We start from the raw sequence: 20,283 nt of genomic DNA, 5'->3' as shown, positions 1-20,283 counted from the left end.
CAGATGGTTTGGGGGGCAGATGGGGGCGCCTCCTTCGAATTGTATCCCACCAAGCTTGCCTACAGTTTGCTTTGACCATAGTACATCCTGACTAGCTTCGGATCAGCCGTAACCCCTCCTCTTCGACATTAACACCGCCCATCTCCTTCGTCCGGGACTTCGTCCTCCTCCCTCAACTCCATCTTCTGCCCAAACAGCGTCCCAAATAACCTGTCGATCGCATGCTCTTCCCACTGCCGCCTGTCCTCGGGCGCCATAAAGTTTTGCAGCTTCTCGTGAACCGTATACCGCAGCTTGCGCCCCTTGCTGGCTCGCCTGTCGACGTTTTTCCGCGTCTTAGTCTCCTTGAGCGCCGCCCACCGAACCGTCGCGACCGACTCGCCCGGCGCCCCCGTGTCTGTGCTCCGCTGGTCGACAAGCTCCTTGAGTAGGAGCTGATAGAAGTCGGCGTCGTCATAAATTTGCGCATCTTCTTCCACCTTCTTGGCTGCCTGCGCCGGCGCGCAGGAGCGGGGTGTCCGCGCGCGCTTGACAAGCCGCTCCGAGCTTAGGAGCTGTTCGTCCAGCGCCGAGACGAGCGTTTGGCTTTCCGACTTGACGAGCTTTCTGGTGGAGAGCGCGGCGTTGCTTTTCTTTACTCTCTCCGACCACTTGTCGAGGACTTTCCGTCGGTGGGAATGGCTGGCCTCTTCCACCATTTGCATGCTTTCCCAGATAGCCTGGCTCGGGGTGTCCACGTCGATCCCGCGCTTCCTCTTGTCCCCGACCTTGGCCCTACTGCTCTCGGGCATGAAGGTGTGCCGGACGCTGTCAATCGTGTTCCATAGCTTGACGGCCGCCTCCTCAGCTGCGTGGTATGCCTCCGTGCCGTTCTCGTGGTTGTTTTCAATGACACCAAAAGAGTTTGCTGCCACGAGTGCCTTCTGGAGTCGGATGCGGAGATTCAGGATGGAGTCGAACGCGCGGCGCTGGGCGCGCACTGCTACGCCCTTTTCCGCGTCTGCTTTGGCAGCCTGTGACATGGCTGCTACGATGCTCTTCTGCCCCTCGGTCGCCATCTTCCGTAGTTGAGCACGTTCACCGCCGTCGGATCCTGCGTCTTCCTCCTCTTCATCTTCATCCCCACCATCACTCTCCTTTCCTTCTTCTTCTTCTTCATTATCCTCATCATCCTCGTCGTCCTCATCCTCGTCCTCGTCAACCTCGTTCTCATCATCCTCATCATCCTCATCTTCTTCCTCGTCGTCCTCGCCAGACAACTCAGCCTCTAGATCAAAGAGGCGGGCGCCGTCTCCATCAAGCTCTGAGCCTTCTTCGGACGCTTCTAGTTCATCTCCACCATCGAGGTCCTCCTCTTCATCATCCTCGTCTCCCGACGAAGACATAAAGTCTGCGGCGGTCGGCCTCTTTTTGATCCGCCCATTCGGGGCCTTCGGCTTTGAGCTGCCGCGGAAGACAAAATCCTTGAGGTGTTCTTCGTCGCTCTCGCAAAGCGCGTTATCACTACTGATCTCGGCGTCGTCGTCAATGTAATCGGCTTCGAGATCTGCTGTTTCTGGGTCGTCGAATTCTTCGTCCTCCTCATCGCCTTCCTCGTCATCTTCGCTGCTTTCTTCTAGCGCTTCTCTGCTGACACGCGAGCCGCGGTATTCAGGACCCAGTGCGATAGCGTCTTTCTGTCGGAGCTTGCTCTTCCTACGGGGCGGTTAGAAGACCAATTCGGCCACAGGAACGAGTATCAATGCATACCCAACAGCAACATAATGTTCTGTTCCGGCGTTTTCATCGGCCGACTCTTCGCTCCCACTCTGTTCGTCCTCATCGGGCGCCTCGTTCTCGATGTCAAAATCTAGTATTTAGGTCAGATACAGGAGCAGTTAAAAAGGCAATGCCTTCACTAACCCTTTGCGATCTTCTCTTCAAATTCGGCAAACCGGCCAGACCGGCCTTTGCGTGTTGCCGACATGGTGGTGATTTGCGCTCTGGAATACTGGAAGACAGAGGATTCTCGATTGACACCCCACATGGAAATTTTCAGGGGATCAGAACCAGCAGCGAGGAAATTTTGGCGGTGAGCGGTGGCAGAACCCACTGCTGCATGCACAGTGGGGTGCTGTGGGACCTTGATTACAGCGTCTCATGGAAGCTCTCGCTCGCAATGCTATCAGAGCTCATCAACATCAGTTGAAGCTCGACATATTCGTCACATAAAAACGTACATTGACGACGGCTAAAATACAATAAACCCCATAATGGTAATATCCAAAAGCAATTCACCATGAGATCCCACATCCCCCGCCGGTTCCTTCACACCACACGTGTGCTCCTCCACGAGAACCCGCTTGTAAGTCACTTTTCATACCCGCCCAGATGGTCAACATCTTGCATTTCCCTAACCACCCCCCCAGGGTCTCCCCCAAAAAGGGAGCATCCCACGCTTCCAGCGCGGCCTCCCCACCAAGCGCGCGATCAAAGGAGTCTCGCACATCATCGCCGTTTCATCGGCCAGGGGCGGCGTGGGCAAGAGCACCTTCGCCGCCAACCTCTCTTTGGCCTTCGCCCGGCTGGGCCTGCGCGCCGGGATCCTCGACACGGACATTTTCGAGCCGTCCATCCCGACGCTCTTCGACCTGACCAACACGGAGCCCTACCTGAACGCGCACAACCAGCTGATCCCGCTGACGGCGTACGGCGTGCAGACCATGTCGCTGGGGTACTTGTCGCGGGACGAGGCGGCGCCCGTGGTGTGGCGTGGGCCGATGCTGCTCAAGGCCGTGCAGCAGCTGTTGCATGAGGTGGACTGGACGGCGCGGGGGGGGGGAGGGGTGGATGTGTTGGTGTTGGACTTGCCGCCGGGGACGGGGGATGTGCAGCTGAGTATTGCGCAGCAGGTGCCGTTGGATGGGGCCAGTGGAGGTGACGACGCCGCATGTGTTGGCGGTGAAGGATGCCTTAGAAGGGGGTGGGCATGTTTGGGAAGGTTGGGGTGCCGGTATTGGGGCTGGTGCAGAATATGAGCTTGTTTAAGTGTCCGTGTTGTGGGGGGGAGACCGCGGTGTTTGGGGGGAAGGGGAGGGTTGTGGCTATGTGCAAGGATAGCGGGATCGAGTTGCTCGGGGATGTGCCGCTGCATCCGAATATTGGGGAAGATGGGAGTCGGGGGAAACCGACTGTCGCGGCGGAGCCCGAGTCGGAGCGCGCGGCCGTGTTTATGGATGTTGCGAGGAAGTTGGCCGCGAAGGTTGGGTTAGAAGTTAACTAGGCTCCGTGTTTGTCCCCCGAGAGTGAGGTTGGCATGTTCTGGGATGCTGTATGATGGGTTGTATAGGAGAGATTACGGTGTTATGTATCATATGAGTGTATCAATATCTTTAGTTTGGGAAAGAGGCGAGACGACAATCATGAATAGCGTCGTCAAACACATTCATTTATAGAACACGCAAAAGCAATGCTTGTAAAACACATTGAGTTGTGCAGGACAGGGTATCTCAAATATATACCACGGCTAATTCTAAAGTTTTTCTGGGCCTTGTCAAATAAGACAGGAGCAGCAGCGTATCGACTAGCGGGTTTGGCTCCGAGACCACGTTAGCGTCCGTTTGAAATGAGAGTAATTAGGGTCGAAAAGAATGTAAACCAAGCTTCATCCCAAACCGTAACTCCAACCTATGATGCCGTCCTTCGATAAAACCGAGCGCTACTGGTCGTTGCCCCTTTATGCGGGCGCGTCTCTTCCGCTCCAGGCCGTAACGGCGTTTCTCGAATGAAAGAAGACCATGTCAGTCTAGTCCAATTCTTCGTTGGGCTGGTACACATGGCGGCTCCTGGTAGGGTCTTTTGGCCATTGACTGCCCGGAAGCCGGTGAAGCCAACTATACTGAGGTTAGCAGATGTGTCAGATCCGGGAAGGTTGTTGGGCTACTCACCTCGGCCATGGATTCCGTCGGGTGTGCGGAACATGCTGTCCTTCTTTCCCGCTTTGCCAAACTTCCCCTTGGTGGTAAACTCCTGCCACTTGTTCTTGCCCTTTTCGAGCTCCTTTGTAGCCTTAATCTTCTTGAACTTGGGCCGTGGCTTCTCGTCGTTGTCGTCCGCTCCCGCCTTTCCTGCCGCCTGCGCCTGAGGATACATGTCAGCCGCCGCAGACATGACGATGCCATTGTTAGTCGAGGTCGGGGTCAGTGACGAAGGGCTAGCTGTAGCTGTCGCCGCCGAACCGCCGATGGCGTTGCTGTTGGTCGAGACGGCAGTACCGTCAGCCTTGCGCTTCTGTGCGACCGGGCGGATATCCTTAGCACGCAGGGTCTCTGCTGTGTCATAGCTTTTGAACTTGACTGTGTAAATGGGTGCCGTGGACGAACCAGTCACCGCGGTGATGCGCGCCGGATAGAAGCCTTTGTCACCCGAGAGCCATTTTGCCATGACATTGTCGTTGACCTGATACGCAATGATCTCGGGTTCTTTCTCTTTCTCCTCCGCGGGCGCAGCTTTTTTGAATGCTGGGTGGTTCTCGCGTGACCACTTTTGCTCGGTCGGCGGTGGCGATGGCGCCTTCTTCGGCGCGACGCTTGCGGGTTCGTTCTTGGGCTTTAGTTCGGCGAGAGAATCATCGAGCAGCTGGATCATCTGCTCCAGCTCACTCCGAAGCCCCTGCAGTTCGGCATTATCGGGGTCCTCTTTGAGAGACGTGATGACTAGTTCGAGCTGTCAAATGTCAGTCCTGGCTTCTGTCTGGATCGATTTGACCGCCTCAATCTTACCTGGCTCTCATATTCCTTGCGTTCCGTTTCGAGTTGGGCGCTCATTTTGATATCCAAGGACGTGAAACTGCGTAGATTGCCAAAACAATGAAACACAATCTCCGTTGTCGTGGCTGTTGAAAGTGGCGGGGTCCAGATCAATAGCCAGAAATTGGATATGTCTGCACGGACCTCATATTTCCAGCCAAGACTTTCTCGGCTTCTGCAGCGGTATCTCGTAAGTTACCATACGCGGTAAGTAATCGAATCAGCCGGCCGTTACTCACATGAAAAGTTCTGGCAGTTTGAGTTCGCAGACGTTCTTGTGGGGGTGGAGATGTCATCCACTCTTCTCTCCAATCAGCATCTCGATTATTCCACCCGTTCCGTCACCGCTTTGGTGTTCGGTCACAGCGGTTGAACTCGGACAAGGAGTCCCTTTTTGAACTCGCCCAATCGAAAGAATTGCCTCCTCAAAAGCCAGCTTTCGGTTTCCTGCCGCTTCCGATATCACATATCTAGGAGGCCCAAACCAATTGGTTGTACAAGTCTCACCGTCGACGAGAACATCCCCAATCACGGCCTTCTCACGCTGACGGCCCCCACCTTGCCTATGACGAATTACCCTGCCAGTCAACAGCGACTTGATTGATTCTGCCGTTAGACATCCAGTGGTTTGTTTGCGTCACGATCCGCTGCCCAACGGCGCGTTCCTGCACCCAGCGACCGATTCCACGTCAGAAAGGCACTCCTACAGCACTGCTCGGGCAAAAGTTTAGGGAGAAATAGGGCGCACAAAGAAACAAGTCAGCCTGTCATGGCGAGAGACAGAGAGAGCGACGGGTTGGGCGCCAACCAATCAAAAAAGCCACCCGCCGCAGATGTGAGCGACCAACCACAGCAGCAACTTCCTCAGCAGCAGTACCGGGCGAAGGGCCAGAAACACGTCGTGGGCGGGCGTCTTCATGCACGGAACCCATCCTCGAAAGGTCTCCAGAAACACCATGCCGCCACATCAACAGCGAAGTTGAATCGAAGACACGGGTCGCTTTCCCCCGATCGAGGACCCGGCGCCGCGATTGCGTCCCATCACCACCGACGAGCGACCTCCGAGTTGAAACTGTCGCGCGACCCGTCCTCGTCCAATCTCAAAAAGAACACCTCACAAACGAACTTGAAACGCAATCGCTCACAGGCAGAGGTTGGAAAGAAGACAAAGTCGGCCATCAACCTCCAACGTTCCATATCGAGTCCTGCGGTCCATAAATTGAGATCCCCAGGAAACTCCAAGGTCCAATTCAATCTTGGTGACGAGGAGCAGAACGAGGACCAGGACGACGACGACGAGTGGGTAGACGCCAGCTCGTCTGCTTCACCTTTGCTCTCCCGCCGCGGGTCTGCCGTCAGTTCCGCGTACACAACCAATGCCGCAGTCGACGACGAAGATTCGCTAGTCGGGTCGCCGACGCCACACGCTGAGCTCCAGCGCACCTTGAGCAACGGGCCACAAACTGATTCGCAAAACGGCACGCCAAACGGCGCGACAGGCGGCACACAGTACGCCGCCAGCAGTCTCCCTCGCAACAACAAAACGGCACACAACGAATACCTAACATCCCGAATTTTGTCAAGAACCTCTTCAAACGGCGCTCCACCCATGATGTCGACCGAAAACGCCTCGGCCCGCCCGGCCTCCTTACGACAGCAGTCGCCTCCGGACTCGAGCCCGGGTCCGAGTCAATACCTTTCCAATACCCCCGTTACCACAACCCAGCCCCGGCCGGGCAGCAGTGGGAAGGCGGAGCTCACCTCTCGGTTTGTAGGAAACAATAGTCAGGAGCCGGGATCTGGGATAGCGGGTGAATCGTTCATCCTGGCTGCGCACAGGAATGGGCCACCAAGAGCCGGATTAAATACCACGGACGATATCAACCTGCCCAAGCGACGGCGATCTGCGGGTGCCCTATCACAAGCCCGAGGCATTGACGCGTTAAACGCTCGTCGAGCGGCCGCGGGCAATGCCAGCGACGATGAGGATGAGGACGACCGCATCGCGCGGGTACCCCGTTCGCGACGCAGCGGCGAGTACGCCCTGCCGCGGGAGATGAACAGAACCCAACAAAAGCTTAACCTGCAACGGGCGAGCTCGAGCCTAGAACCTCCCCACTCAGGGATAGGAATGGGCGCGCCAAGCGTCACCGCCGGCACCGGGCCCCTCATAGGCGTACCGAACAATTACGACACCCGCGACCCGCGCATCAACAAAGCGCTTGAGCGAACAGGCATGGAGTACCTCACAGTACGGCGCCACCTCAACCCCGTCGCCCGCTCCATCGCCCGCGTCATGCAACTTCCCGGCCTCGAAAACAGCCGCCGCATCCCCCGCCCGGCCACCGCGTCCTCCACCCACCACGCCTCGCGCCTCTCGGAACAATTCCACCCCAACCAGCGCGAGCCCCTCACCCGCAACTCCAGCGTCACCGACCTAATGAACGGCGGCGCCAGCACCAGCGCCAGACGGCCCCCCACCCCACGAACCAACGCCACCACCAACGGCGTCTTCTCCACCCTACAGAGCGCCAGCTCCAGCCTCGGCACCGACGACGGCGACGATCGCGTCAACGGTAGGATACAACACCACGAGCGCCGGGCGCACGCGCTGGGCCATAACCACAGCCACGGCCACGGCCATGGGCATGGGCTGAGCGGGGCGAGTCTGGTTGATGGGGCTGAGGACGCGGGCACGGTGGCCCTGCTGCGCATGATGTGGGAGAAGAATAATATGGATTTGAGCGCGAGCAGCCAGGACTAGAGGGACTGGGCCGCGTCGCGGTTGGAGAAAGGGTTGGGGTCGGAGTCGGGTTTGGTGGTGAGGAAGGGGAAGGGGAACGGGGTGGCGGTTGGTGATGGGGGTGATGGTGCGGAGGGGAAGGGTGTGGAGGGGAAGAAGGAAGAGGCTGGGGCTGCTTCGTCGTCGCGTGTTTGTGGTGCTGCTGCTGCCATGGATGAGGATGGGGATGAGGCGGTAGCCTCCTCTGTTTCGGGCGGGCCCCCGCCCAGTTTGCTTGTTGAGGGCGAGGGCGAGGGCGTGGGCGTCGGTGCATGAAGATGAGAGTCAGGGCGGTGACGGGCCCCCCGGCAAGGTTACTTTGCTATTATTCTTGGGGCTGTGTGTGGCTAGCTTACCGGTGGTACTGTACCATGGGATCTTGGAGGAACGGGATTAGGGTTTGGGGCGTTCGGGTTGAGCTGCTTTGCTCATAGGGGGTAGGTTCCTCGGACAGGGGATGGTGTTTTATCGGGCAGTTTCGCGTTTTACATGCGCCCGTCAGAAGGGTGGTAGCATGATTAGAGAATACTTATGAATGTCTGGTTTTGTTGAGGGTGGCTTTTCAGGGTGTTCTTTGCGATGTGAGCACGGGGGGCTAGGCAATGAATGACCAGGAGCTGTGCGTTTCAAGGCCATGAAAATGCTCGCAAGGGGACGAAGGTGTTTGGGGGGAGAAATTAACTATACAGAACTCAATATGGCTACCTAGATTGCTACCGACGGAGTTATCAGCAGTAATGAATTGGTGAGATGAACTCTGAGGATCATGACGAGGTCGTAACTATCAAGATGAAAAGCAACAGCAACTTTAAAAGGATGCACCCACTTCACATCGGGAACCATACACAGCAGTTTATCACGAAGAAAGGTATCCCGCTTGTATGATCTTGCGTCTGTCCATGTAACCAAACCCGCATGCATTGCTCTAAGAGTACACAGCCATCATGTCATTAACAGAAAAAAATAGGTATACAAAAAGCCCCCCCCTCTTTTATCCCCTGCCCCCTTTACTCAGCCACCCACACGGCAGCCATACCCATACCCGTACCAACGCACATGGACGTAAGCCCAATCTGCTTGCCCGTGCGCTTCAGCTCGTACAGCAGAGTCGACACCTGCCTGGCGCCGGTGCAGCCGAGCGGGTGGCCGAAGGCGATGGCGCCGCCCTTGGGGTTGATGCGCTCCTGGGGCAGGCCCAGCTCGTTGGCGCACCAGAGGCACTGGCTAGCGAAGGCCTCGTTGATTTCGTAGATGTCGACGTCGTCCTTGGTGATGCCGGTGAGCTCAAAGACCTTGGGGATGGCCTTCCAGGGCCCGACGCCCATGAGCAGGGGGGGCACGCCCACGATGGACGCGGCGACGAACTTGCCCAGGATGGTCTGGCCGAGCTTCTCGGCGGTGGACCGCTTCATCATCAGCACGGCGGCGGCGCCGTCGCTGACCTGGCTGGCGTTGCCGGCGTGGATCGAGCCGTCCTTTGCAAAGGCAGCGCGGATCTTGCCGAGCGACTCGGCCGTCACGCCGGGGCGCACGCCGTCATCGCGGTCGACGACGATCTCCTTCGTCTCGCCAGACTTGGGGTCCTCGAACTTGACCTTGAGAGGGTGGATCTCTTCCTTGAAGAGGCCGGCAGCCTGGGCGTCGGCGGCCTTCTTGAAGGAGGCGGCGGCGAAGGCGTCTTGGTTGGCGCGGGTGATGTTGCGGTCCTTGGCCATCTTCTCGGACAGGACGCCCATGGGCACCTTGCAGTTGGCAGCCTCGGGGTGGGACTCGAGGAGCTCGGAGAACTCAGCGACGGCGCCCGGGCCGTACTGGGTCGACATGCTCTCGACGCCAGCGCCGATGCCGACCTCGATCATGCCGGCGCGAATCTGGTTGGCGATGTCGACGCATGCCTGGAGACCGGACGAGCACTGGCGGTTGAGGGTGCGGACGGCGGTCGAGTCGGGGAAGCCGGCGACGAGCGAGGCGGCGCGCATCTCGGTGGCACCGCCACCGGGGGCGAGCACGGTACCGACAACGATATCCTCGACGAGGGCCGGGTTGATCTTGGAGCGCTCGATGACGCCCTTAAGCGCGCCGGCCATGAGGTCAGCCGCGAAGGTGTCCTTGAACGCCCCCTTGCCGCCCTTGCAGATGGCTGTCCGGAGGGCTGCTGTGACAACAATCTGGAGGCAGATCAGTTAGCGCATGCGAGCGGCAGTAGGTCGCGATCGGGAACCCAAACGTACATCGTCGGGGTTCTTCTCGAGGAGCTTGGCCTTGCCGCCAGCGGCAGCACCGCCAGAGATCTGGCCACCCAGCTGGGAGAGTCTGTCAAGAGCTGCGGATGCATCGTGTCAGAGAGGGGGTAAATTCCGACTAAGCCGAGGGAGAGACAATAACATACCACCCATTGTGAAGTATGTGTATGTGGGAGGAAGAGGAGGAGACGTTGAACAACAAAGGGAGAGATGTCAACGAGAAAGAGACTTTTGGTGATGATTTGGTAGAGGATGTGCTAGACAGCAATGTAGTAGAAGCAGTTTATAAGGCAAAGCACCAATCCCACTCTCTGAAGAGGATGGATGCAAAGTTACCTCGGGCGGCGGCTCATGGACTTTTCCGTCGAAACTCTGGAACTCGGTCCACGAGTCGGTTGGCCTTGCCGTGGCGGTGGCCCAGGTGATGTCAGAAAGGCCGAGGCATTGCCGCATACAGTTTAGCGTTGCCTGGGGTGCATTTCTCAGCACCCGCCCGAAGCCGTTCACATGCTTGGGGAAGCCGCGCCGCTTCCACATTTTGTGTGCTTCCCGTCTTCCCCAGATTTCCTGTCCTGTTCCGAGATCAACAAAACAGCATGAGACGACCCCAATGCAAATACCGGATGGATTTATCAATTCATGGAACACATGTCGCTCTTGATATGATATTCTCACGTGCCATTATCAAACATTTGGGGGATTATCGCAATCGCCACATCATCCTTTAGCGGTTTCAGAGGGTGCTCCGCTGGGCAACGAGGGGTTGGTCGCAGCAAGGTGCTGTCGCGCGCAGCAACCAGGCAGCTAGCTGCTCCAATTGCACACCCAGGTATCCAACATGCTCATCATTCATTCCTCTCGACGCTCACTTGTGGAACTGCTTGACCTTCTCGATCTCGTCATAGCTGCCCATGAAAATGCCCGACCTGTCATGAATGTGTTCAGGTTCCACCTCCAACATCCTCTGCATCTTGCTGTTGACCGCTTGACCGCCGGCTAAGAGTGAAGAACGGGAATGTTAGTCTGCTGCCAATGATTTCGCAGGTGGGCCGCAGGGGCATCATCAATCAGGCTTACCATTTTCAAACACCATCGCCATGGGCGCGCACTCGTACAAAATGCGCAGCTTGCCCTTGGGGCTCTTCTTGTCAGCCGGGTACGCAAAGACACCACCATACAACAAGGTCCGGTAGGCATCGGCCACCATGCTGCCGATGTAGCGGGCGCTGTAGGGCTTGCCACCCTCGGGGGCCTCCTTGAGCGACTCAAAGTACTGCTTGACGTTGTCCTCCCAGTAGAGCGAGTTGCCCTCGTTGACCGAGTAGATGGCGCGGCTGCGGGGCAGGCGCATGTCCGGGTGGGTGAGGATGAACTCGCCGAGGCCGTTGTCGAGCGTGAAGCCGTTGACGCTGCCGCCGCGCATCGTGATGACCAGCTGCGCCGACGCGCCGTACATGGTGAAGCCCGCGGCTACCAGCTCCGTCCCGGGTTTGAGGATGTCCTCCTTGGTGCCCGTGGAGCCCTCGGCCAGCTTGTGGATGGCGAAGATGGTGCCGACCGACACCCCCGCATCCAGGTTGGAGCTGCCGTCGATGGGGTCGCACGCCACGGCGTAGCGCGCGTTCGTGCTGTCCTTGAAGAAGATGATGTCCTCCTCCTCCTCCGACACCAGCAGCGCGCACCGCCCGCTCGACCGCATCGCCTCGATGAACAGGTCGTTAGAGATGACGTCCAATTTCTTCTGCTCGTCGCCCGTCGTGTTGGACGACCCCGCCAGCCCCGTCAGGTTGACCAGCGTCGCCCGCCGGATGTAGTACGCGATCGACTTGAACGAGAATTGGAGCGCGTGGCAGAGGAGTCTGGGGGGTTGGGAGGAGTGGTCAGCCAAGAGCTATATGATCCCCTCTAGACAAAGAACAGTAGGGGGGATTAGGGAGGGTGCCGTACGTAAAGTCGCCGGTGGCTTCCTTGTGTTTTACTTGCTCCTCTGTGAGGAACCGGGTGAGGGTGACGATATGGGTGTTGACCTTCTCCCCCTCGGCCGGACTGCTCCCGTTTGAAGCCATTGTGACGTCGGTGTGTGTTGTATAGTCTCCTTTTCCGGCCTAGATTATATTCGCTCCTTGGGCGCTTCAATTACAAACAACTGAAGCTTCGATTGCTATTCTCAAAGGTATCGTGGTAGATGGAGTAGGCAGCAGTACCTTGGCAGTGTTCTGCGGAAGGAAACGGTCGAGGAATAAGGGGAGACAACAAACAAGAAAGGAAGGATGATGTCAAGTGGAGAATGAGTGCGGGTGATGAATCACAGACATCAAGGTAAGGAGGAAGGTTAAGAACAACGGACGATCACCTGGAACCGATTTGCGTCTAATAGCTCAAGCAAGGTATTTAGGAGCAGGATGGAAAGGAATAGGCTCTTATTAGTGCACCCGAACGGCATCCCTACCTCCTTTTGCAATCGCACACAACCCCTTCCCGTTCCTGGCCCATCTATCACCCGGGAATCTTCCGTCCACACGGCCCAGGCCCCGGTACCCCCCCCCCCCCCCCAACAAAAAGGGTACATGATACGTGAGCTGCGCGCCGTTACGTACGTGTTCGGGTTCCTTCTCCCACAAAAAACGCCCCTTCATCGGCCGCCGTCGGCAGAGCACGGGCTATGGAGGGGTGTTGCGGGGCAGGGGCGGCTGACTGACATCAGAGCACACCCCCCCAGCCAGTTTCCAATTCCAGGGCCGGGAAAAGCTGGCTTGCTGTTGGTCAGGAATTTGAAATGCCTGTTATCTCCAGCAACAACTCAACTTCCCAGTGCTGCTGCAACCCTTCCCATGTCTCACCCGAAATGCATCTCCATATTGAAGAAGGGAGCGTCTCCGGTCGAGAGGAACGGGACCTTGGGAGATCGATCCCTGAACTCCGTGGAGGTTGCTCAAGGGCTACACTGACACAGCCGCCAACGCCCGTCTGAGCCGTCCCACTCCCGAAAGAGGATTTCCCGGGACGGCAAGCATGCCGGGATACGCTTTGTCCCGAACGAGACCCGCCAGGGTCCCGCATCCAGAACTCCGGGCATTTCTTGGCCCTTGAAGCAAGTGAAGTCCCTCGAATCAACGAAATGCACGAGTCGGGTGCCCTAGCCATTGACGGACGTGAGCTCGGCTTTGGGGAGAGTTCTCATGGCAGGTGACTTGGTCACCTGAGATTTTCTTGGGCTATTTCTTCAGGGGCCATGGATCTGATTGTCATTCAATTTTGGCCAAAGTCGGCCTCGTGACTTGCTCGCTTTTCGGGCTTGCTTGGCGCGTGGTTGGGCCCTTGAGCCTGGAGATATTGTACCCTAACCCTTGTCTCGCGGTATCAAGACCCGAGAAGTCTCAAGCTTGGGTCGAAGAACTCGAGATAACCTCTTGAGTGTGGAGATAAGAATATACGGCATACACATTGTGAAAGCACAAGCACGGTGATATGAGAGAAAAGGACAAAAATTCCCGTCCACAGGCCCTCAAACGTTTTTGCTTCTGCAAGTCCAGCCAGAATTCTATGTTCATGCCCGCTCTTCAAATTCTTGGACAATCCCACGAATGGAAAATCTGGGATCCGCAAACTCCTTGAACATCTGTTTAGGGTCCGCTCCAAAATCCGATGGCTCCTGGTACCCGTTGTCAAGCCGATGATGCTTCGCCAGCGGGCCCCGGTTCACCATCCACTCTGCCGGTCCTTGGTAGCGAACCAAGCCCGGCAACAAGATCGATCGATCATTCCCCGAGTAAGAATAACCATCTCCCGTTTCCATCAAGGCAGGAACGAGCGGCTGGCTCTTATAGTTACTCGCGGGAGGCGCCACCGCTCTCCAGTCGCCGGCTCCAAAGTTGGGGTCAACCGTGAAGGTGTCGGGGGGGTAGGTGTCGGGCGTTTGCTCCAAGTTCACTTCAACGACTCCCCCCGAGATGCCGACGTAAAAGTTGGGCGAGACGTCCGAAGGCCGGGCAAGGGACCATACGCTGCACAATTTGAAGTATCGGAGTGAGTTGGAGAGAAAGTACTTGGCGTTGGGCCGATAGTAGAGATGTTTTGAGAGCTCATGCCAGCGGCAGGGTAGGCCCAGGAGATGGTCACAGCGCGCCCTGCCTTTCCCTTCGATGCCGGCCGGTTTCATAAAGGGCTGGTGAGGCCGCGGGAAGGGGGCGCGGTCGAGGCACGAAAGGCCAGAGGTGTGGTAGTAACCTTTCGTCCACCGGAAGTCGAACACCTGAAGCGTGAGCCCATCTCCACCGCCTGCTACAAATCTCTCTGTGCCGTAGGCCATGAGGGATTCGGCGACGGACCATGGATCCACGTTATCCTGATACACGGCGTCGAAAGAAGAGGATGTGCGGAGGTCTTGGAGTCTGCGTGGTGTGTGAGCACGAGGGGTTACAAAGGAAGACAGGGACGTACGTACCTTATCGTGCCGTCTTTCCACGAACTGAGGAGCAAGCTTGTTCCCCTTTTAGCCCCTGAATGTAGGTAGACTGGCTCAAGAGAGTTTGGGGAGATAGTCTTGTCAGAGCCGACGTCGAATTCATCCTCTATCCTCCTGCTCTTCCCAACGGCATGGTGAGACCACCCTGTGGGTGTAAGAGCCAGATAACGAAGAGGGTCTTTGCAGCCAACCACAGCAAGTGCTATGGACTCTCCGTTTCCCATCCATTTGGCGCCACCCAGCCTCGCAGAACTAGGCATCAGATCCCTTTCTTTCAAGTCGTAGGACGTGGAAGGCGCTATTTCCCCAGAATGCTCCTCCGATAGACCGTAAATCCTCAAGTCGGACTTGGAAGCGGCAGCAACCAACGTGCCCTTGCTGCTGTCAACGACATCTAGAGCGTTGATGGTGCCCGGTTCGGAGAGCTGACGGGTGCTGATCCCCGGGTCGGTAGCAGAAACAAACTGGGCAATATGCTCCCCGAAACGGTCTGGTTCAGCGGACAGGAGAGACAGTACACCGTTATGCCGTCCCGCGACGATGGCTCGCCCACTGCCATGCTTGACGATTTTGATGGTATTCACGTCGTCATAGCCGCCGCTGAGACCGAGCTTTCCACCTTCTAGCTTCTGCCAGGAGGTTTTCGAAACCTTGCCTCGCCCTTGTCGCTCCCGATAGCGAGCGACGATATCCTCCCCGGCGCCCCACACTGCAAGCTCTTGTTGGGTAGCAAGGTCAAGGTGAGCGTCAACAACAGACATGAACGCAGTCACGGGGTCTCTTTGCCGCCACCCGTGCCTCCCATGGGTAGGGTCGGGGCGACGAGGAAGTAGGACCTGGAACTGAAGGGACCGCTTATCCCAGCATCGACTTTGCCAAGTCATCGATTCGGCCAGTTGCTGCCATGTGTGGCTTCCTGTAGCCGGAGCTGGGACACTGAGGGTCGGGAACCTGTTCCTGACAAAAATGCGCCACCCATCGCTCTGGACCAGTTGCCGGAATTTGTGACAGGAAAGTGCGAGAGCCCATAGTTCCCGAGCGCTTTCCAAATTGGCAAAGACCAGAAAGAGGATATCGTCGGGTAGCTCCGCAAGTCGAGGAGCCATCCTTTGGCTGCAATAAAGCCTGCTTTGGTCTCGGCTTATCGCGGGGTTTTTTTTTTTTTTTTGTTGTTGTTGTTCGTTGTCAAAAATTGCAGTTTGTTTCTCTGGAGGAGCTGCCTCGATGTTAAACAAACCAAACAATCGCTCAACGTGAACTTGAAAGTGTCAATCAGAAAGATGTGACACTTGCGCTGAAGGCAGCCATTGGCCCAATCTGTTACTGAGTCATGGGAAGGAATGTGCTAACTCCTATGGGCATTTCCCCGCTGAAATACAGGGGGCCTCAGTCTGTTGATAGGTGGCCTCGGAAAGTTTACCACTAACAACTCAATCAAATCTGACTCTTCTTCGCTTATTATAAGGCTTGGACAGGCACACAAGGGAAATGGGTCATATCTATGACTGGGCTGGCGCAGCTGTGGCCACAATAGTGGCGGCTCTTACTTACCGACTATTGATTCATCCCACTTTCTTCTCGCCTCTGTCCCGCATCCCCAACGCCCACTGGTCCGCTCCCTTCTCAAGGACCTGGATTCTCTGGGTCCGGTTCGTGCATCGAGAGAACAAGACTCTTCACAATGCCCATCGCCGGCTTGGTCCCGTCATTCGCCTGGGCCCAAATGAGCTCAGCGTCGATGGCCTTGAGAACGTCCGCACCATCTACCAGGGTGGTTTTGAGAAGCCTGCTTGGTACTCGGTCTTTGACAACTATGGGTATGGCAAGAGATTTGAAGATGAGAGTGAGGGCCTTCGCTTACACAACACCGTTGAAGTGTGCCCTGCATGTTCTCGGCCCGGTCTGGCGCAGAGCACTCGGCGCGCAAGCGGTTAATCTCCCACGTGTACTCCAACTCCTACATCCAGTCGAGTGCGGCTGCAGCAGCCCAGTCACAAGTCATCCTATATGACAGATTCCTACCAATTCTTGAGGCCTCGAGAGACGAGACTCAGAATCCCCGTGGTATTGATATCTACTCGGTCTTCATGGCAGCGACCATGGATTTTATAGCGGCCTACATCTTCGGACTCAAGAACGGCACCGATTTCCTCGGCGATAAGGCGTTTCGAGACCACTTCCTCGAGCTGTACAAGGCTCGTAACGATTACGGGTACTACGATCAGGAGATGCCCCGGCTCACTAAGCTCTGCCGCAGATTCGGCATCCCCCTCTGTCCCAAGTGGGCGGACAAGGCCAACGAGGAACTTGGGAAGTGGTTCCAGCGTCTCTGTACCACAATGGAACATGCCGTCGACTCCCATCACCTCCCAATCGGACCCTTGGATCAACCTGTCGTCTGGGATTCTTTGATCAACGGTTTGCGAAATGAAGAGACCAAGCGGGGAAAGGCTTCGGTGTTGTATCCGACGGCTCTGTCTAACTTCAAGCTATCGGTTGCTTCTGAGCTATTCGACCATGTCCTGGCCGGACAAGAAACAGCCGGTTTGGCCTTGACCTACCTCGCATGGCGGTTGTCCCAGTCGTTTGAACTTCAGGAGCAGCTCCGGGCGGAACTGTTGAGTCTCTCACCCAATATGCGGCTAACGGGAAACAGTACCTCAGCCATGCCAGACAGCAAGCAGCTAGACAGCCTCCCATTGCTTCATGCCGTTCTCACCGAAACCCTTCGGCTTCACGCTCCGATCCCCGGCGCACAGCCTCGTCAAACACCGGAGTTGGGTTGCCGAATTGGGGCTTACGCAGTTCCAGGGGGTGTCAGGGTAGCTGCTTTGGGGTACACTCTGCACCGCGATGAAGCCGTCTTTTCTGAACCGAACAAGTGGGACCACACTCGATGGCTTCCTTCCCATTCTGATGAAGAAACCTTGAAACAGAGAAACAGACAATTCTGGGCTTTCAGTTCAGGGGGTCGGATGTGTATTGGGTCCCATTTTGCCATGCACGGTGAGTCGGTTTCTAAACCACCCATAGACACAAAAGCTTACCAGTCATAGAGATGAAGCTCATCGTTGCTGCCATTTACTCAAATTATACTAGTCATATCGTCGACGACGATGGTATGGAGAACCAGTCGGATGGCTACACCAGTCGGCCCGAGAAGGAACGGCTGTTTCTGCGATTCGAAAAGGCAGTCTAGTGCGATTCTAGCTACCTAGCCAGTCGGCTAGTTAAATTACCAACCATCTATCTGAGAGACCTTCTTTCAAGGGCGTTGACTTTAGGCATAAAAGTTAGAAATGACGTAGGCACAATAGGTACGGTGTGTCCCAGCTTGAACCCAAGGTGACAAGGGACATGTGCAGGTATGGTTAAGCTTATCCAGCCTTCACGTTGAGAATAAGGCATATATCTAGTATCCAACGCCTAACATACCCCCAAACGACCTTGTAGTGTAATTACCCAAGCAGCGTTCAACATTGGCAAGTGTCAACTTGTTTTCCAACTCTCCAACTCTCGGACTACAAACCACAGCAGCACACTCACCATAGTGACCTAACCTGTCACGCGAGCTCACCGCACTGCCAAGACGCCAAGGAGGAATCGTGCATTAGCGGTGGCATTTCCAAAGCTTGTCCGGCTGGGCAATGAGCTTGGTTTCCACCCGTGACAGCTCTGATGGATGCCCGTTCTCCGGGTTTAAGACATCGGTGGCATCCACGACGAGGCCTGCAAATTTTTAGCGACTCAAGTCGGCACGGCCGAGCTAAACACCCAATGAAAGAAAGGAGTAGTCTCTGCGGCACTGTAAAAACTTACCCGAAAAGGCAGGAGGTTGAGGTCACATTGTCTTCCAAGGCACCCAACCAGCTCACCCTTGACCTTTTTTTTTCTTCCTGGGTTGGTTGGGGGTTGGGGGGGAGGTTAGATCCCGCAGGGCCTCATGGAAGGGGCGTACGAAGACGATGCATTCATAGATGCCGTGAAATGCTTATCATGGAAGTTCAGAACCTGCACATCAAGCAACTCTGACTTACCTACCTAACATCCCTTCATCACAAGTTCAGCGCATAGCTCGCTGCAGGCACACTGGCACCCATAACATGCAATGCGATCGTATCCCATAAACTTGAGCCTCTCGTAGGATTCTAACTACTACGTGCCATTTCCTTAAACTATTTAAGCCCAACCTCCTCCCCCGCCCCTTTCTCAATTACCCCCACGGATCTCGCCTGCCTTGCTGCGTTTCTCATTATCCTTCCTCATCATCCTTCCTCGGCCCTCGCGCTCAGACAAGGGAGCTGAGAACTCCAACGTCGCAATCATGTTGTTTGGTTCCAAAAAGCCAGACCTCAACACTGAGAATGCTCAGGTGGTCGAGCCACCGACGGAGAAGAAGTCGCTATGGAAATCCATCCTACCTGTGATGGCTTGCGGCGCGGGCTTGTTTTCTGACGGGTATATCAATAATGTGCGTGTGTTTCTGCCATCCTAGAGGTCCGGGCTCATACGCGTCGCTGACAATGTGAGTTTAGGTCATCGGGTCGGTCGTGACCATTCTGGCGATCCAGTACGGCGATGTGTGGAAGGCATCCAATGCGAAGCATTACCTGGGTGATATTGCTTTCGCGGGGACTGTGGTTGGGCAGCTTGTGTTTGGGTATCTGTGAGTAACCTTCAGCGATTATGGTTCACTTGTTTTCGTAGAATAGGAGAACTGACTGGTGCCACAGGTCTGACAAATGGTCACGCATGAACTCGCTCATTCTCTCAACCATCATCCTACTCATTTTCACAGCCTTGTCCGCCGGGTCGTATTACCATGGTGATGCAGTGGGTATGTTTAACATACTGACCGCTTGGCGTTTCTTTGTAAGTTACCCACCATCGCTGTCATGTCGACCCCGGGGGGACTAACACCGTGACAGGTCGGCATCGGCATCGGAGGAGAGTATCCCGCCGGCAGCGTGGGTGCCGCTGAGTCGACAAGCGAGCTCAAGTCCGGGACGAGGAACATGTGGTTCATCCTATTCACCAACACCATGATTGACTGGGTTGGTACTTTCTTTCGCATGACACTTAGATACATCCCGCTAACTACAGAATAGGGCTTCGTCTTCGGGGCCTTCGTGCCTTATGTCGTGGCAGCAGCCTGCCACAACGACCATCTCAGCACCATATGGCGCACCAGCCTCGGCATCGGCGCAGCCTTCCCCGCTGTCCTCCTCGTCATGCGCTTCTTCGTGGAGGAGCCCGAGGAGTTCCAGAAGCACTCCATGAAGCACGCCAAAACCCCCTACCTCCTCGTCCTCCGCTTCTACGGCTTCCGCCTCTTCATAGTCAGCCTGATCTGGTTCATTTACGACGTAAGCCCTCCCTCTACCAGCTATCCCCCAACCCAACCCCCCACTAACCCCCCCCTCCTCCCGGGGGTTCCCAGTTCTCCGCCTACTCCTTCGGCATCTACTCATCCACCATCCTAGCCAACATCTTCGACTCGTCCACCGCCCCGCTAACCACCGTCTTCGGCTGGAACACGGTCATCAACCTGTTCTACATCCCCGGCACGATGCTCGGCGCGCCCGTCTCGGACCTCGTCGGCCCGCGCTACGCCCTCGCCGCCGGCGTCACCCTGCAAGCCGTCGTGGGCTTCGCCATGGCCGCCAACTACGCCCGCCTCGCGCAGCCGTCCATGGTGGGCGCGTTTACGGTCGTGTACGGCCTGTTCCTGTCGCTGGGCGAGCTGGGCGCGGGCAACAATATCGGCTTGATCGCGGCCAAGACGTGCGCCACGGGCGTGAGGGGCCAGTACTACGGCCTGGCGGCGGCGGTGGGGAAGATTGGCGCGTTTGTGGGCACCTGGGTGTTTCCGTATATTGTGGCGGCGGGGGGGGATTCCGAGACGCTGTCGGCGCAGTATCCGTTTTGGGTGTCGAGTAGTTTGTGTGTGTTGAGCGCGGTGCTGGTGGTGGTGGGGCTGCCGCAGATCGGGCAGGATACGATTGC

The 20,283-nt window shown here is 56.5% G+C and overlaps 9 protein-coding genes across 9 annotated transcripts in view; 4 read left to right on the top strand and 5 right to left on the bottom strand.

The window, feature by feature from the left end:
* Positions 1-128: 128 nt before the first annotated feature.
* CHGG_08943 (uncharacterized protein) lies at positions 129-1,966 on the bottom strand (the record flags this gene model as incomplete). Its single annotated transcript, XM_001226869.1, has 3 exons — positions 129-1,695; positions 1,750-1,849; positions 1,903-1,966. 3 exons carry the CDS (start codon positions 1,964-1,966, stop codon positions 129-131), a joined length of 1,731 nt encoding a protein of 576 aa, XP_001226870.1.
* A 312-nt stretch (positions 1,967-2,278) lies between these two features.
* CHGG_08942 (uncharacterized protein) lies at positions 2,279-3,027 on the top strand (the record flags this gene model as incomplete). The annotated part of the gene is made up of 3 exons (XM_001226868.1): positions 2,279-2,344; positions 2,409-2,833; positions 2,889-3,027. The coding sequence occupies 3 exons, from the start codon at positions 2,279-2,281 to the stop codon at positions 3,025-3,027; spliced, it is 630 nt and encodes a 209-aa protein (XP_001226869.1).
* A 639-nt stretch (positions 3,028-3,666) lies between these two features.
* Positions 3,667-4,805, bottom strand: CHGG_08941 (uncharacterized protein; the record flags this gene model as incomplete). Its single annotated transcript, XM_001226867.1, has 3 exons — positions 3,667-3,872; positions 3,927-4,704; positions 4,761-4,805. The coding sequence occupies 3 exons, from the start codon at positions 4,803-4,805 to the stop codon at positions 3,667-3,669; spliced, it is 1,029 nt and encodes a 342-aa protein (XP_001226868.1).
* A 751-nt stretch (positions 4,806-5,556) lies between these two features.
* CHGG_08940 (uncharacterized protein) lies at positions 5,557-7,551 on the top strand (the record flags this gene model as incomplete). The annotated part of the gene is made up of 1 exon (XM_001226866.1): positions 5,557-7,551. One exon carries the CDS (start codon positions 5,557-5,559, stop codon positions 7,549-7,551), a length of 1,995 nt encoding a protein of 664 aa, XP_001226867.1.
* A 719-nt stretch (positions 7,552-8,270) lies between these two features.
* CHGG_08939 (uncharacterized protein) lies at positions 8,271-9,965 on the bottom strand (the record flags this gene model as incomplete). The annotated part of the gene is made up of 4 exons (XM_001226865.1): positions 8,271-8,274; positions 8,626-9,737; positions 9,801-9,892; positions 9,959-9,965. The coding sequence occupies 4 exons, from the start codon at positions 9,963-9,965 to the stop codon at positions 8,271-8,273; spliced, it is 1,215 nt and encodes a 404-aa protein (XP_001226866.1).
* A 712-nt stretch (positions 9,966-10,677) lies between these two features.
* Positions 10,678-11,878, bottom strand: CHGG_08938 (uncharacterized protein; the record flags this gene model as incomplete). Its single annotated transcript, XM_001226864.1, has 3 exons — positions 10,678-10,808; positions 10,890-11,671; positions 11,760-11,878. 3 exons carry the CDS (start codon positions 11,876-11,878, stop codon positions 10,678-10,680), a joined length of 1,032 nt encoding a protein of 343 aa, XP_001226865.1.
* A 1,481-nt stretch (positions 11,879-13,359) lies between these two features.
* CHGG_08937 (uncharacterized protein) lies at positions 13,360-15,383 on the bottom strand (the record flags this gene model as incomplete). Its single annotated transcript, XM_001226863.1, has 2 exons — positions 13,360-14,203; positions 14,257-15,383. The coding sequence occupies 2 exons, from the start codon at positions 15,381-15,383 to the stop codon at positions 13,360-13,362; spliced, it is 1,971 nt and encodes a 656-aa protein (XP_001226864.1).
* Positions 15,384-15,958: 575 nt separating this feature from the next.
* Positions 15,959-17,476, top strand: CHGG_08936 (uncharacterized protein; the record flags this gene model as incomplete). Its single annotated transcript, XM_001226862.1, has 3 exons — positions 15,959-16,152; positions 16,292-17,283; positions 17,334-17,476. The coding sequence occupies 3 exons, from the start codon at positions 15,959-15,961 to the stop codon at positions 17,474-17,476; spliced, it is 1,329 nt and encodes a 442-aa protein (XP_001226863.1).
* A 1,125-nt stretch (positions 17,477-18,601) lies between these two features.
* CHGG_08935 (uncharacterized protein) overlaps positions 18,602-20,283 on the top strand; it is a gene marked incomplete at both ends in the record, with an annotated part of 1,890 nt that continues 208 nt past the window's right edge. Inside the window, 6 exons of the mRNA XM_001226861.1 lie at positions 18,602-18,748; positions 18,813-18,943; positions 19,011-19,149; positions 19,206-19,331; positions 19,386-19,643; positions 19,718-20,220. Coding sequence (XP_001226862.1) covers positions 18,602-18,748; positions 18,813-18,943; positions 19,011-19,149; positions 19,206-19,331; positions 19,386-19,643; positions 19,718-20,220 — 1,304 coding nt within the window. The remainder of the gene's footprint in view (positions 18,749-18,812; positions 18,944-19,010; positions 19,150-19,205; positions 19,332-19,385; positions 19,644-19,717; positions 20,221-20,283) is intronic.

The sequence above is a fragment of the Chaetomium globosum genome, genomic scaffold (assembly GCF_000143365.1).
Source record: "Chaetomium globosum CBS 148.51 scaffold_6 genomic scaffold, whole genome shotgun sequence".
Lineage (NCBI taxonomy): Eukaryota > Fungi > Ascomycota > Sordariomycetes > Sordariales > Chaetomiaceae > Chaetomium > Chaetomium globosum.
This window is presented reverse-complemented; position numbering and strand designations above follow the sequence as displayed.